The sequence below is a fragment of the Elephantulus edwardii genome, unplaced genomic scaffold (genome assembly GCF_000299155.1).
Source record: "Elephantulus edwardii isolate Elephantulus edwardi_28Jun2011 unplaced genomic scaffold, EleEdw1.0 scaffold00095, whole genome shotgun sequence".
In the NCBI taxonomy this organism is placed as follows: Eukaryota; Metazoa; Chordata; class Mammalia; order Macroscelidea; family Macroscelididae; genus Elephantulus; species Elephantulus edwardii.
In genome coordinates, this window is record NW_006399845.1 from 6,727,446 (window position 1) to 6,743,729 (window position 16,284).

At 39.9% G+C, this 16,284-nt stretch overlaps 1 protein-coding gene across 2 annotated transcripts in view; it reads right to left on the reverse strand.

The window, feature by feature from the left end:
- Positions 1–16,284, reverse strand: part of ARHGAP26 (Rho GTPase activating protein 26) — a 636,281-nt gene that overhangs the window by 397,606 nt on the left and 222,391 nt on the right. For both annotated transcript variants that reach the window (XM_006891116.1, XM_006891115.1), the window contains exon 10: positions 15,605–15,699. In XM_006891116.1, the coding sequence (XP_006891178.1) occupies positions 15,605–15,699 (95 nt within the window). The remainder of the gene's footprint in view (positions 1–15,604; positions 15,700–16,284) is intronic.

A 16,284-nucleotide genomic window follows, 5' to 3' on the forward strand; every position in this document is an offset into this window, starting at 1 on the left:
CAGGAGCCGGCTTCTAATCAATTATTTAGAAAAGATCTGAGCATAAGGAATGAGTGAATGAATCTAAGCTATTAAGGCATGCAGTACTGACCCTTTGGGAGGAAAGTTCCTAAAATAATTAGGACCATAGCATTAATAATAGCCTAAAGAGTAAATACTGGCCAACCACATCTGATAATTTCTTATATTTCCATTTTAAAAGAGACTGAAGTCATAAAACATCAGGAAACCCAGGCAAAGAAATCTTCGACACATTAAATTAAATGGCCCATAAATTTAACAAATATTGACTGAGTGCCTATAACATGTAGCTGTGAGGAATATAGTAAGCAAATTTTAATACATTGAACCAGGAGAAAGCATTGTTCAGTATTGTTATTGTTGTTGATACAAAACTGTGGAAAAAGTGTATCAAAGAAACAACCTACTCTTTTTTTTTTTTTTTTTTTTTAAGTTGTCACCAATTTATCTTGCAATGAACAGAAATATGTACTGGGGAGAATTACCAGTTCCTTCTCTTCAGATTTTGGTTTCTATTTTTTAAAAATCATATGCACTTTATATTTAGAAACTGATGAATCAACTGCTATACTCAATCAATAAAACCTCAGTTTCACTACAGAGACTTGAGAGCAGAAATATGCCTGCCTGAGTCACTTTCCTACAAAATTCATTAGCCATCAAAAAAGCACTTCTTCTTAAACCAGAATCAAACAGCAAATACACACTTGCATTTAATTAAAAAATAAAAAAGCAAAGCAATTAAAAAAAAAGAAAAACCCTCCCAAACAAACAAACAAACAAACAAACAAAAAAAACCCTCCGTGGCAACTTTAAACTGCCTAAATTCTAAAAGTTGATAAACTCCTCTCATTTTACAGAATGGCCAAGGCGCAATTCAGAAAGTACACTATCCCCCCGCCCAAGTCTGAGCCCCAGCGCACCCTCTGCGGAAGGAACACGCCATTTCCTCTCTGAAATGTCAATGGCACCGAGACCAGTGCGCTAGTCCGGCCAGCAGGAAGGCAAAATCAAATATTATTTCAAACAGGGGTGAGAAGGGGAGGGGTGAGGAAGCCAGAAACCAGGAAAAAATGGATTCATCTGCTGCAAAAGATAAAGGCACGCTGCCCCAAGGGGGGAAAGTAGGACCGCCCGGTTCTCCACACGCATAAGTCTGCCCGCAGTTAGCAGACCCTGATAAAATAGCCATCTCTGGAGCAAAGGGTCCGAGTCTTTAGATGAGAAAGCAAGGCCAAGTGTAAAGTCTAAACAGAGACCTGCCTGACTAGTAGGCATAACAAGAAGGCACGGAAGAAAAATCGAGAAAAAGAATGAGTCATCAGAATACTTTTTCCTCTAAGAAGTAATATTCACATGAAAGTTGTTTCTAAAGAACACACATTTATACTTAATTGCCATGTACAAAGGGTAGCTTTTTCCCCCTCAATTGGCATCCTCTAATAGTTACCAATACATAGACAAAACTGCCATCTAGAGGTTGAACAATGAAACCAACTATGTTACATAATATGAACCCATTCAGAAAACACAATCTCTCACAGACACACAACCACACGAATGCATACATACTACACACCAAGGCAGAAGTAATGATATTTTTTTTAAAAAGTTTCAAATTAGTATAGCTTCCCTCTAAGTTCATAAATTGGGAAGAAGGGCCACAAAACGTTTCATCTTTTATAGGAAGTATGTGTTACTGGTTGTCACACGTGTATTTGAAAACGGCCTTCTCTCCCAGGAGGGTTAAGCACATAGGGCCTTAACTATTTGAAATGCTAACAGACAGCTGGAAATGTCCAGCCACTGTGGGGGAAATGAATGTCATCAAAACCAAAACAAGCAAGTTCACTACCAGAACAATGAAGTACCAAGCATCTTCAAAATAATTCTGCAAGATTGATAGGCTTGTCCTCATCCTACAACTATGGTTAAACCACTTGCCCAGAGGGACACAGTTTATAAAGGGCAGGTCTCCATTTCCAATGTGGAATTGTCCCAATCTCTCACCAGCACCACAATGTTTGTTATGGAAAACATACTGAAATGAAGATGGTTTCTTCATGGCAGGGTTTGTCTGAGATTTTCCCCAGATTTGGCAGAAATCTTTCTAACCTCTACAGTTTTTACTTTAATGTGGTTTTTGTTTTGCTTTACTTTGTTTTGCTTCTGTCTTATCTCCACACAACTATAGACTATGCCTTTACGTGTTTAAGCTTTAGTTTAAACAGCAATTGACTTGGTTGAGCTTCTCCAGGCTCTTACACAATAAAGAGGTCACCAAGGTCTCAAAGGAAGGAGTGAGCAAATCTATTTCAAAATTACATCACCATAAGCAAAACTGAACAACTACATGCACATGCATTAAAAACTGTATAAAATTATGTTATATTTGCCCCTGGGGTCAAAGCAAATGAGACAGACACTTAGAAGCAAATAAGGACATGTAAATCCTCTTAATTAAACAGCTGAGAACCAATACAAAGAAAGGCTTATCTACTGTACAAACGTTCCATAATTAAGGTAAGAGAGAAGAGAGTTAACAGTGGGTGTGACAAGCTAGACTGAGCCTAGTTCAGAGGAAAGTCATCTTCTATTTATGGAAAGCTTGCAAAAGAAGGATTTCAGAAATAGTTTGGAAAGAAAAATCAAAAGAGAACTTTTCAGAAGCAAAGTCCAATAAATTTATAACCCACTGCTGTCCAGTTGATGCCAACTCAGAGTGACCCTAAAAGACAGAGTAAAACTAGCGCAAGGCTATAATCTTTATGGGAACTGATTGCCACATCTTTCCACCTCAAATAGGCTGGTGGGTTAAAACCACCCACCTTGCAGTCAGCAGCCAAGCACTTAACTACTAGCCAAGCAGCCAAGCACCACCAGAGTTCCTTAGTGCCATGCTGTCGTCGTTGTTGCTATGTGCTGTCGAGTCACAACCGACACAAAGTGGACCCTTTGGTGGGTTTTCTAGATGCAGTAAATCACATGGGAGGGGACTGCCCATCTTTCTTCCACTGAGCAGCTGTTGAATTCAAACTGAATGCCTTTGGTTAGTAGCACAGCTCCTTTTCATGAGGCCACAGCAATACGAGCTCCTTCAATAATCATGATGCTTCATTAGACTTTATAGTCCTGCTACAAGGTTTGTCCTGGGAAGGTGAAGCCAGAATGCTCCTTGGAGTCAAGGATTCTGAAGCTCCGTCTAATATACTTTGGGCATGTTGCAAGGAGAGACTGGTCCTTGGAGAGGGACATCATGTTTGGCAGAGTGGAGGGGCCGCGAAGCACAGGAAGACCTTCGATGAGATAGATCGATCCTGTGAGTGGAGTTGTGGGAATAAGTGTGTTTGAAATGGCTAGGTTGGCACAGGATAGAACAGCATTTAGAGCTCTTGTACATAGGGTTGCTATGAGTCGCAAGTGACTCGATGGCACATAACAACAACAAGAAGTAGCTCAAACTCATTGCTGTCAAGTTGGAACCAACCCATAGCTGGCCCTCCCACAGGTTTTCAGAAGCTGTAAATCCCATGAGAAGAGACTGTCCATCTTTCTATAACATAGCAGTTAGTATATATGAACCGGCTGCCTTTGGGATGGCAGTGCAAATCTCTCACAAATAGTTAATACTCACTAAGAAAAGAAGAAAGGAGGGAAATTCACTGCCATCAGGTAAATTCCATTTCACAGTGAGTGACCCAGTAAGACAGAGGAGAACAATTCATGGAGTTTCCAAAGCTATCCATTTTTACAAAGCAGACTGCCTCATCCTTCTCCACCAGAATAGATGCAAAGTTCAAACCTCCAATTTTTTATGAGCAGCTGAATCCTTACACCACTACACCACCAGAGTTTGTGAAGGAAGAAAACAAAGAGGAAAGAGAGGGAATGAACTGATTTTGCAATTATTCTGCCATTGTTCACTAAAAGAATAAGGGAGGGATAAGCCCTCTCTAGACCACTTAGTCCCGGAGCACCAGCCTTGCTAGTACGTTCATCATACTGGTACTTAGACAATCAGTGGTGCACGTGCGCGCGTGTGTGTGTGTGCGCGCACACACACACACATTAAGGTGATGAAAGTATAAGCTCCAGGAGGCATAGACTGTGCTTGTCTTGATCCCTAGAACATCCTTAAAACCAAGGACGCTTGTCATTTCAAATAAACTGCCCTTTGCTACTCAACTATGAAGAATGATAATGCTAGAGTGGACTATTTACAACTTCAAACAACTTTTCAAATGTATATACTTCTGTTGGGAGTTAGCTAGTCCCAGGAAAAACACTTAAGTCTTTTAATAATTTCCTTTCCCCAAGCATAAACACTGCTTCCCAAGGGACTACATTGATGTAGAGCTTTATAAAACCTAGAAAATGATGTTTTTATTATTTTCCATATGGTTTTATGGCCTTTGCTGGAAAACACATGGGCAAAAAGATCTTGTGTCACTTCTATGAAAAATGTCTTAAACAAATCCAGGGATGTTAGCAGAGACTATACCACCATGGTTCTTTCACTTAACCAAATATTTTCCTTACACTTTCTCATTCATTTCCATAAGACACTCTGCATGGTGCCTTAATTATTCATCTTGACTAAAGATGAAACTCACTAAATCAAAACCACTGCTGTCAAGTCAATGAAAACTCACTGTGACCCTACAAGACAAAGCAGAATTGCTCTGTGGGGTTTCCAAGACTGTAATTTTTATTGAAGCAGATGGCCTCATCTTTCTTCCTCAGAGCAGCTGACAGACTGAAACTGCTGACCTCTGGAATAAAAGCCAGGTACAGTCACTCACTGCACCACCAGGTCTCCTGTCACAGCAGACAAAAGTTGAAAAGTATAACAATTCCCATAACGACATTCATATACCATTATGTGAGCTCTTGTGGCCTAGTGGTAAGAAGCTGCATGGTAGTCCTGAAGGCACATGGTTCAAAACCACCAGCTGCTCCACAGGAGAAAGATGGTCAATTTCCTCCCTTGTGATTATCAGCCTCTGAAAACCCGCTGGTGGGTCAGCTATGAGTTGGTTCTGACTCTACGATACTCAGTAACAACTAGCAGCAACAACCACGAAAGGCTGCTTTTAGATTATGTCCCATTTTCACCAAGAGTTTTATACTAAATTCTCTAAAAAAGAGTTGTTGTTGTTGTTGTTGTTGTTATGTGCCATTGAGTCGCTTGAAACTCATAGCAACATACCTTGCTCTATCCTGTACCAATCTTACTGTCTCTGACAAACCTACTACCATTACCCCAGTCACTGAATCAATCCATCTCATTGAGGGTCTTCCTCTCCTGCTCTGCCCCTCCACCCTCCCAAGCATGATGTCCCTCTCCATGGACTGGTCCCTCCTTGCAACATGTCCAAAGTATGTCAGACAAAGCTTCAGAATCCTTGCCTCCAAGGAACAGCCTGGTATCACCCTCTCTAGGACAAACCTGTTTGTTCTCCTAGCAGTTCATAGTATACTCAACATTCTTCTCCAGCACCATAGCTCAAAGGCATCAATTCTTCTTCTATCATTCTTAGTCACTGTTCAGCTTTCTGACGCTTAGCAAGTGACTGCAAAGACCATGACTTGAATCAGGCGCACCTTATTCTCCTGATGGATTTCACCTGATGGTATGCATAGACATCAGATCAATTACACCTGTGGAAAGAGTCGCTGGAGAAGCTCAATATCAGCTGTGAAAAATAAGCCAGGTGCTGATTGTGACTGGACCACTAACTAACTACGCATATGCAAGTTCAAGCTGAAGCTAAGGAAAATTAAATCAAATACACAGGAACCAAAATATGACCTTGAGTCTATCCCAGAATAAATATATATGTATTTTAAAGAATACATAGTAAATCTAGTCTTTTTCCAGTTAACCAATATATTACATAGAAACATTCAGAATGCCTAGTGCAAAGTAATACCAAAACATTAAAAAAATTCTTCTTGCTACAAAGTATAAAATCCATTCTTATAAGAAGAGGCAATTGTTTAAAGGAAAAAAAAAACAACTAATGTAAGCTTAGGCTACTGTCATACAATAGTGTTCAGAACAAGGGTGATAATGTACATGAACTAGACTCAATGGTACATAGCAACAACACAGGCTGCTTAGTGGATTGGGGTTTTATGTCAGCAGTATTGTCCAAACATCTTTCCATCCAAAATACTATCAGGGTCAAAATCTCTGTTTCATTCAGTGAGGCCTTACGTATGCAGCACTGTCTTTTATTAAAAAATATATATACATATGCACACACACACATAGCCATACATATGTGTATACACACACACACTCACACACATTCCAACAGCCACGCTGGAGCAACACATCTTACACAGAATCCTGGAACTACATACATTTTAAAAGAAACCAGAAGGGAAATCTGCAAAGTAACTATGTTGTTTTGATGGGTATAATATAATACCTTGGTTTGAGTTATTTTTCAGTATGGGACTAAAGAAATATATAATAAATAACTTTAGAAATAACTTCCAACATAGTTGGAAGCAATGTAACTTTGAAGCAAAATCAAAGGCATAAAGAGCTAGTATTAGTCCGTCAAACATTTGTTCACAATAATCCAAGGGTGTTCAGTAATTTTTCAGAACCTCCTGCAAAGCTCATTCTGAAGAAAGAAAGAAAAAAGAAAAAAAAAAGAACTAGAGAAAAAGAAATGGGCCAAATGTGGATGTCAACATAGAACAGAGGAAAATACAGAGAAAAGTGAATTCTGAGACCACAAATGCTTTAAAAAGAAAAACACCTTGATAGAAGAGTTAAAAGTAGATTTCTTAAATGTATTCAAGATTTCAAGAGCTATGGTTGTAAACCCCACAATCCTGGAATAATTTTATTTCCAACTTGTTCATGACACAGAAGAAACAGTTCTTCCTATGAAAAGCAATGTGCAAGATGAATCCTTCCACTGTAACTAACAAACTGACAACACTGCATTGAGATATGGAAGAAATGAAAGCAATTATTTGATTATCCCTTACTGTGCTCATCTTCTCAGATGAACAGAAATGAGTGTCACCTTAAAAAAAATGTTTGAAATTGAAGAAAAAAAGTTTATCTATTAGCTTTATCCTTTTAATGCCTGAACTAATAAATTTTTTCTGAAGGAAAGTCAAAAGGAAGATTGTGGAGGATGGAGGTGTGGTGAAAATGACACTGAGCATCTACTATGTACCATGTACTTGGCCTTTTATAACTGGGAGTCATGTGAGGATTGCTCCAAGGTCACAGGATGGCAGATGTAAGAACGGACACAAGTGTGTAGCTTTTCGTATTAATTTATGATACCAAGTGTTGTTATGTGCTGTCGAGTTGCCTGCGATGCATAGCAACCTTATGTACAATAGCCCTAAACCCTTTTCTGTACTGTGCCAATTTTATTGTCTCTGACAAACCTACTCCCATTACCCCAGTCACTGAATCCATCTTATCGAGGGTCTTTCTCTCCTGCACTGCCCTCTACCCTCTCAAGCATGACGTCCCTCTCCAAGGACTGGTCCCTTCTTGCAACATGCCCAAAGTATGTCAGACAAAGCTTCAGAATCCTTGCCTCCAAGGAGCAGTCTGGTTTCACCTTCTCTAAGACGAACCTGTTTGCTCTCCTAGAAGTCCATGGTCTATTATTCAGCCTGGAAATTAAAAGATGAATTGCCCTGGGAAAGTCGGCTGTCAGAGACCTCTCCAAAGTATTAAAGAGCAACAATGTCAGTCTGGAGAATAAGGTGCACTGGATCCAGGCCACAGACTTTGTAATTACTTGCTATGCATCAGAAAACTGGGCAATGACTGGGGTTTATAGAAGAACTGATGCCTTTGAGCTGTGGTGCTGGAAGAGTATTGAACATACTATGGACATGCCAAGTGTAAATTACTAAAATGCAAACAGCTCGTCAGATTTCACAGCCTCCAAGTTACACATTAAGTAGTGACTCTGGCATAAGGTTCATCCTTGGAAACTGATTCTCAAATAGTTTGAGCTTTGACGCACGAAAGAAAGTGATCTGCAAATGGGCTCCCATGAACCTCAGTTCAACTATCACGTTAGCTTTGGCTAAGTCATCTCTCCCCGGTAAAAGGCAGAGTCTGAAGAAGAACACAAGGAGCCTCTTGAGGTTAGTGTGAGGGGTGCATGAAAAAAATGTACAGAAAGCTTTTACCTCAGTTACAGCTAGTCTCATATACTTAAACAAGTGAAGTAAACCCAAGTTCACTGCCATCAACTCAATTACAACTCACAGCAACTATCCACTGGGTTTCAGAAGCTGTGAGTGACTTCACAGGAAGAGACTGCTCAGTTTCGCTCACAGAATGCCTGGTAGCTTTAAACCGACAACCTTTTAGTCAGCAGGCCCAGCATGTCCATACTACCAGGACTCAGAGATGAAAGTTCGGTACCGTCAAGCAGAAACGGACTCAAGAGTTGGCCCTCCAGTGGGTTTTCAGAGGCTGTAAATCACATCAGAGGAATGATTTATAGACTGTAACGAATAAATATTGGGTGACACAGAACCATTTCAACAAGTACCATAGGATTAAGAACTAATCAAAAAGAAGGAAGAATTTCAACGGGCATTGAAGGTATTCATAAAAATTAAGGACCCAGGAATTGATGGAGGAATACCAATAGACATGCTCCGGCAAACACATGCTTCCCTTGACGAGCTCCCCAGGCTATGTCAAGAAATCTGGGAGACCTGGCCAACTTATCAGAGGAAACCCATATTTTATCTCATTGCCAAAAAAAGTTGATACAACAGAATGTGGAAATTACTGAATATCATTACTATACATGTAAGCAAAAACTTGCTGGTGAGTATCAAAAGCAAGCTAAAATAAGTACATACATCCACAAGTAACTGCCAGAAATACAAGCTGGATTTAGATGAGGCTGTGGCAGTAAGGATATCACTTATGCCATATAGAGCTTGTGAAGTAAAAAATACCAAAGGGATGTCTCCCTGTGTTTAACTGACTACACAAAGACATTTGACTGTGTGTGTATAACAACAAATTTCAGCTGACTTTGAGAAGAATGGGAATTCCAGAATGCTTGATAGTGCTCATGCAAAACCCATACCGAGCCAAAAAAAAAGCTCTTATGTGAACAGTGCAAGGGCTGCCTGATCAAGAAATGTGTGCATCAAGGCTCTATCCTTTCTCCCTACCTCCTGAATCTGTATGCTGAACAAATGATTCGAAGAGAGGGACTTTATGACAAAGGATGTGGCATTAGGATTAGAGGAGGACTCATCAGCAACCTACTACTATACACAGATGGCATATTTTTGCTTGATGAAAGGAAGCAGGACTGAGGCCCTTGCTGAATAAGAGTAAAGAGCACATAGAACCTTCAGTATTAATTACTTCTCAATAACAAGAAAACAAAAACCCTCACCATCAGGTTAATAGGCGACATCATGATACATGGAGAAAACACTGAAATTGTCAACTATTTCATCTTACTTGGATCCACAACAACATCCTTGGTACCAGCAGTCAAGAAATCACCTTACTTGTTCTTGACTCCCTCTAGGCCCTGTCTAATTCTGCTATCCTTTTGATTTTCTTCGTTCTTCCATACTCCTCTTCTTTTTAAACATCTATACAGATCTTGTTCCTACTTGCTAATTGCAATAGTCATATTGTCTTTATCACATTTCTTCCCCTGTTGATCTTTCCTTGTCTTGGTCCTTGCAGTCATCTTTGTCTACCCATTAATTTCTATTCTCCCCCTCCCCATTTTCACCCTGTAGTTCCTCTCCTACTGTCACAGTAGTGGTCTCATGCAGTATTCATCCTTTTGTCAATGAGTTATATAACTCAACATAATGTTCTCTCAACTCTCCCACATTGTGTTGTACTTTATGAATATTTCATTGTTCTTAGGGCTGCATAGTATCCCTCTATGTGACTATACCATAGTTTTTCTATCTATTCATTTGTTGATGAGCATTTGAGTTGTTTTCATTTTTGTGCTATTGTATACACAGAAAGAATTGCAGAAAACAAAATTTATATGCATGAAACAATGTATATGAATGATTGTACAAAAGTGAATGATGGTTGTTATTGTTATTGTTTGGTGCCATCGAGTCAAGTAGGACTCATAGTGACCCTATGAACAAAAGATCTGAACCTAGTCTTGTCCTTTACCATCTTCACACTTCCTGACACACAAGGGCCCATAGCAGCAGTCACCTTGTCAGTCTACCTGGTTGAGGGTCTTCCTCTCCTTTGCCGACCCTCCACCCTTCCCAGCATCATGTCCTCCTAGCAACATGTTCAAACTATGTGAGGTGAAGCCTCATCTTTCTTGCCTCCAAAAAGCACTCCAGCTGTACCTTCTCCAAGACATATCTATTCGTTCTCTTGGCCGTCCATGGGACGTTCAGTGCTCTTCTCCAACACCAGAGCTCAAATGTGTCAATTCTTTTCCTGTCATCCTTATTCACTGTCCAAGTCTTGGATGCATAGATAGTAATTGGAAAGAACATGGCCTGAATCAGATGCACATTAGTCCTCAAACTGACATCATTACTCCTCAATAATTTGGAAAGGTCCCTAACTGCAGATTTTCCCAGTGCAATGCATCTCTTTTTTTCCTGACTGCTCATACCAAGGGTGTTAACTGTGGATCCAAGCAAGATGATGCTGTTGACAGTTTTAATCTCCTCTGCATCCATTATGACACGGACTATTGGTCCAATTTTAAGAATCTTTGTTTTCCTGATATTAAGAAGCAATCAGTACTGAAGGCTGCAATACTAGATCATACTGAAATATTTGTCACTGGTGTGTCAAATTCCAAAAGGGTTTCCTATCAAGATGGGTTTTAGTGGGGCTCCATGATTAAGACGAAGGAGAAAACAAGATGGGCCATCTACTTCCTAAATAAAAGACTTTGAAAACCCTATGAACACTAAACAAAGAGGAGAGTTATAGTAGTATAGTGGTAGAGCCCAGATTGGAAGTCAAGTAAATGACGGTACAAATAAGTAATAAATTAAAAAATAAAAAGACGTGTTGCATTGGGGAAATCTACTATTAAGAATCTCCCAAAAGTGCTAACGAGCAATAATGTCAGTTTAAAGACCAATTATGGCTGTTATGAGTCACGGTCATTTTAATTACTTACTATGCATCTGAAAGCTGGACAAGACTAAGAAAGGCAGAAAAAGAAGTGATGCGTTGAGGTACAGTGTTGGAGAAGAGCACTGAATATCCCACGAGCTGCCAAAAGAACAAACAAATCTGTCTTGGAGAAAGTGCAACAAAGGAGGCAAGGATGGTGAAGCTTCATCTCACCTACTATAGTTAATGTTGTTAGGCGGTATTAGTTCTTAGAAAAAAATATATTCATGTACGCAAATGTGGAAGGTCAGTGAGAAGACCCTTAACAAGACAGAATGACAGTGACTTTAACAAATGGCTCAAGTCTATCAAAGACGGTGAAGAATGGCAAAGGATAGGGCCAGGTCCATATCCATTGATGAACAATGGTCACTAATAGTCACAGCCAGCTCAAGGGCACATAACAACAACAGAGGTAGCCCTAGAGGTTAATTAAAAAGCACTGCAATCCCGAAGGCATGGAGGTTCGAATCCACCAGCTACACTGTGGGAGAAAAATAGGCAATCTCCTCCCGTGTGATTAACTGCTTGCCTCTGAAAACCTGCTGGAGGGTCAACTATGGGTTGGTTCCAACTCTACAGTACACAACAACAACAACAATAAAAGGTTAATGGTTTGAACCCACTAGCTGCTCCATGGGAGCGAACACCTGGCAATATACTCCCATAGAGATCACACTTCTATGAGGCAGTTCAACTCTCTTTTATAGAGTTGTTATGAGCTGGAATCAGCCCAGGGCAACAGGGTTTGGTTTGCATTCTCTTCCATCCGGGTATTAACTCCTTAGTAAGGAACCTGCACTTTGTTTGGTTATTATTGTTTTTAATAAGAAAAATGTTTCTCTAAGCTATAATAAAATTGTTTTGTGATGTGGTTGGTGTTCAGTGCATCAGTTAAGGAATGACCAATACAGAGCAACTGAAGAGTTTAAAAGTGTATTTCACTTGAGATAACGAAAACCTTTAGAAATAGGTAGTGGTAAAGGCTGCAATACAAGGTGAATGCAATTAATGTACTAAATTGTAGGCTTACATAGGGTGAAAATGGCAGGTATTTTTGCTATATGTATTCATGTAAGTTACATAAAAATGGAAACTGATTTCATTATTTCACTTTGAGAAGATTATGGATGCTTCCAATCTGGGGCAAGACTTAGGAATCTGTAGTTTTAACAAGCATCCCAGTGGAAACTGCAAGTGATCCTTACCACAGTAGAAGAGAAAGTGATGTAATTATTAACACCCATTTCATTTCTGGACTATCACTTTCCCGAAGTCTTTAGTCCCTGATCTAAAAGAAGCTGAAATACCACTAGAGACTAAATGCTCAACCTTAAAAAGCTGCAACATCTCATATTCTATGTCACATAAATCACACTTTAACACATACGTATACTGACAAGATAAAATGATGACACCAGCTGTCATCAAGTTGATTCCAACTCATGGCAACTTCACATGGAGCAGAGCACCTCTGTGCAACCCAAGGTTCTTCATGGTGCATTTTCTGGAAGGAGATCACCAGGCCTTTCTTCTGAGGTACCTGTGGGATCTGAACTTCCAAATTTTCAATCAGCACTTGAGCATGTTAACTATTTGGACAACTTGAGGACTCTAAAACAGTAAAAGCCACTCCATAAATGTTTAGATTGTCTAAAGTTTACATATTTGGGACGGTCTTTTGAATCTTTACACTGTTATATATAACCGTTCTCTCTTTTACTTCCATATTTCTTCACTGCTAAACTTACTATGTTTGACCGTTGTCTATACTGTTTGACCACTGCCCATCCCATATTTGAGAAATCTGTGGGGAGGTACCCAGCAGGTCTCACCTCCTTACCAGAGGACACTGAACAAAGAGTAATTATAAGACTCTTCATGAGAAAGGGATTCTAATCAGAATTCTCAAGAGACAGAAAAAGAACACATAGGAATGCTGTCCTTCCTTTCCTAGATATGTGATGAAAACACAAAAAACGCACTGAGGTCTAAATAGAGGAAAGAGAAGAAACGTTGTCAAGGTGCAATCTTATCACATTGACCAAAGATTCAAGCCACGATAGGAAGAGAAAGATGTTCCAGAGGATTAGCCACTCACCGCCTGCTCATCAAGAGGAGATTCAGCAGCCTCTTTTGGACCCATAACCAAAATCCTTCCACGTCATGCCCAGGGCACCAGAGGCAGCAGCAGAGTGGAAGGAGACTTCCCTGACCCCCTCAGGATGTTGACCGCTCTCACCTTCTAACTGGGGCACAAAAAGCTTTTATGGACTTAACTAGGAAGTGTTGGCAGGAATGGAAGTGTGATGGACATGCTAAGGTGAGTTTTCATCACCTAAATAGAAACTCTACAAAGCCTGGAACATTTCTGAAGAAGCAGCACTGAAATTCTCTCAGCTTCCCAGAGTACCTCCCAGGACATTTTTCAGTTACCAGCAGAGCTGCAGCAGGAGGCATACCCACTTTCAACAGCCACACAAACCAGGGAGCATCTCCAGGAAGCGCACACATGAGCAGCATCAAACATCTGGATCTACCTCCAAGCAAACCCACCTTCCGAAGCTCATTTACGGATGCCAACCACATGAATTCCCTTCAATCTTATACTAATAATATAGAGGAAAGATGTGCTTACAACACCCTGATTTAGGATTTGTTTAAAATCGAGGATAATCTATTTTGATTTGAGGATGCCTATTTGTAATTCTTCTTTGCAAAGAATAATTAATCTTATTTCCCAATGATGCATTGTTCCTTTTATTTTCCCTCTCACATCCTCCAAATAAGATGAGGGCCTATACATACCTCCAGGTCGTTAGTCTCACTCACTCACACCTTCATGCCACTGCATCAGAACCAACGCATAGCTGCCTCTCCACTGGGTTTCCAACACTGTCAATCACATGGGAGGAGACTGTCCATCACTCTCCCTTAGCGCTACTTGGGAATTGCAGCCACCAGAGAGGTGCGCTCTTTGCGTTAACAGCACAGTTCTCTACACAATAAACCAGCAGAGCTCCCTATTTAAAGTCCAACCTCATGAAATAGTTTGATGACACAGAGGACAAGCTCATTAATGACAAACAACAGCAGCTACTACTGTAGAGAGCATGTTATGCACCATTGACCAAGTATCATATGCATATCTCCTTGAATTCTAACAATTCTAGGAACTTGGCACAATTGTCCTCTTCATTTTTCAGATATGAAATCTAAGCTCTGAGAGATTAAGTAACTTGACAAAGTCACAAGCTGGATTCAAATTGTCTGACTTGAAAGCTGAAATGTGTAACAACTCAAGTCGGTTGGCAGGAGCTTGTGGTTTCGGCTCCGAGGGGCAGGTTCTCTCCGTGGGTGCCCCTGCACCATCCAGCAGCCACACTATGAGCGGGCTCCATGCCCTAAGGGGTCGTTTCAAGTCTACAGCACAGTGAGTGAGACACCCAGCCCACGAGCAGCCTCAGTGTTCTCAAAAGCTGGGAAAGGTGGGCCAGAGAAACTTCTCAGACAACACAGAAATAAAATATGATAGAATGGTGCTCGCTTTGGCAGCTCATATACTAAAATTGGAAGGATACAGAGAAGATCAGCAAGAAGTGTTCCTTTAAAAAAAATATGATAGAATGGCGTATTTAAAAAAAAATAGAAAAAAGCAGAACCAAAAAAACTAATTGTCAAGGAACCAAAAGTTGGCATACTGTCCACCCTCCACTGGGTTTCAGAAAAGCTGTAAATCACACAGGAGGAAATGCCTGTCTAATGCCAGGAGACATTAGATAGCAGTATATGAGAATCAAACTGACGCTAAAGGATGCTGGAAAAGTACCGACGATCTTGAGCAGCCAGCCCAACTAAGCTTGGCCCATATCTTTTATTCAAAGCATTAACCTGTTGCCAAGTAAAGTGTCTTGAGGAACTGGAATGTTGTTAAACTAGCTCAAGGTCATTAAATGGTGCAACTTAATGAGAGACGCTATAAACCTTGAGGAATACAACACAGAGCTATCTATGATAATTCTCTTTCCTGGATATGCTCTGTGCACACTGTAACTAAAAGCTCATTTCTATTAGTGAGTATCCCACACTACATCATTTTATTATTTTTTTAAAGTACAGAAATTAAAAAAGATGACACAACCATGCTCAAGAATCCTAGTCTCCTATAACATACATTGCTGAGAACAGAAGCAATAATATTCAAACAAAAGAAAAAAAAGTTGGTGGTTTTGTGTGAAAGATAAAAGATGAAAAGTGCTGTATTGATCCTTGCATTTCAATAAAAGGCTTGGAGGCCTTCCCAAACAGAACATAGATGAAGAAGGAAAAAGGAAGAGAATACCCAGAAAAGATCTGGAGTAAGGTAAAATAAGTAATTCAAATTTAATGTTTGTTCCTGAGAAAAATATGACAGCTACTCACCTATCTACAGCTTCGACATCAAAGCAAAACCTCTTTTCAATAGAATCTGTTTTCCGCCTTGTGCAGGACTTCAGGGTGACAGACTCATCTTCTCCCTGTTAAATACACAAAACACAAATTAAAAATAAATTAAAAATCTAAAACAACATGTTGCACTAGAAAAATACACTGTCAAGGTCCTCTCCGAAGTGCAATGATGTCAGCTTAAAGACTAAGATGCACCTGATCTAAGATATTTTGAATTAAATATAAAGCCAGAGTGTAGGAGTTGCTCCTCTACAGAAAAAACAAGACACATGGATAGGAGTGATCATCTCGTCTCCTTAAACCTGAGCATTTGTGATCATCTGAGATAAAGGGGATTCACAAACTTTCTCCAAAGAGAGGCTCAGGTAACAAAAATTTGACAAATGTCTTTAATTTAATACTTACTGATCATGATGGCTTAGTCTTAACAAAACTGGTCTGTGTGTGTGTGTAGACAGACAGATGGGCAGACAGACAGACAGATAGATCACTCATTCATTCATTGTCATTGAGCTAGAACTGACTCATAGCTGACTTTCTAGTGGGTTTTTAGAGGCTGTAATCACGTGGGAAGAGACTGTCCTTCTTTCTCCATATGTATGTGTGTATTTATATATTTATATTTTTATCTAAGACATATACACACACACATA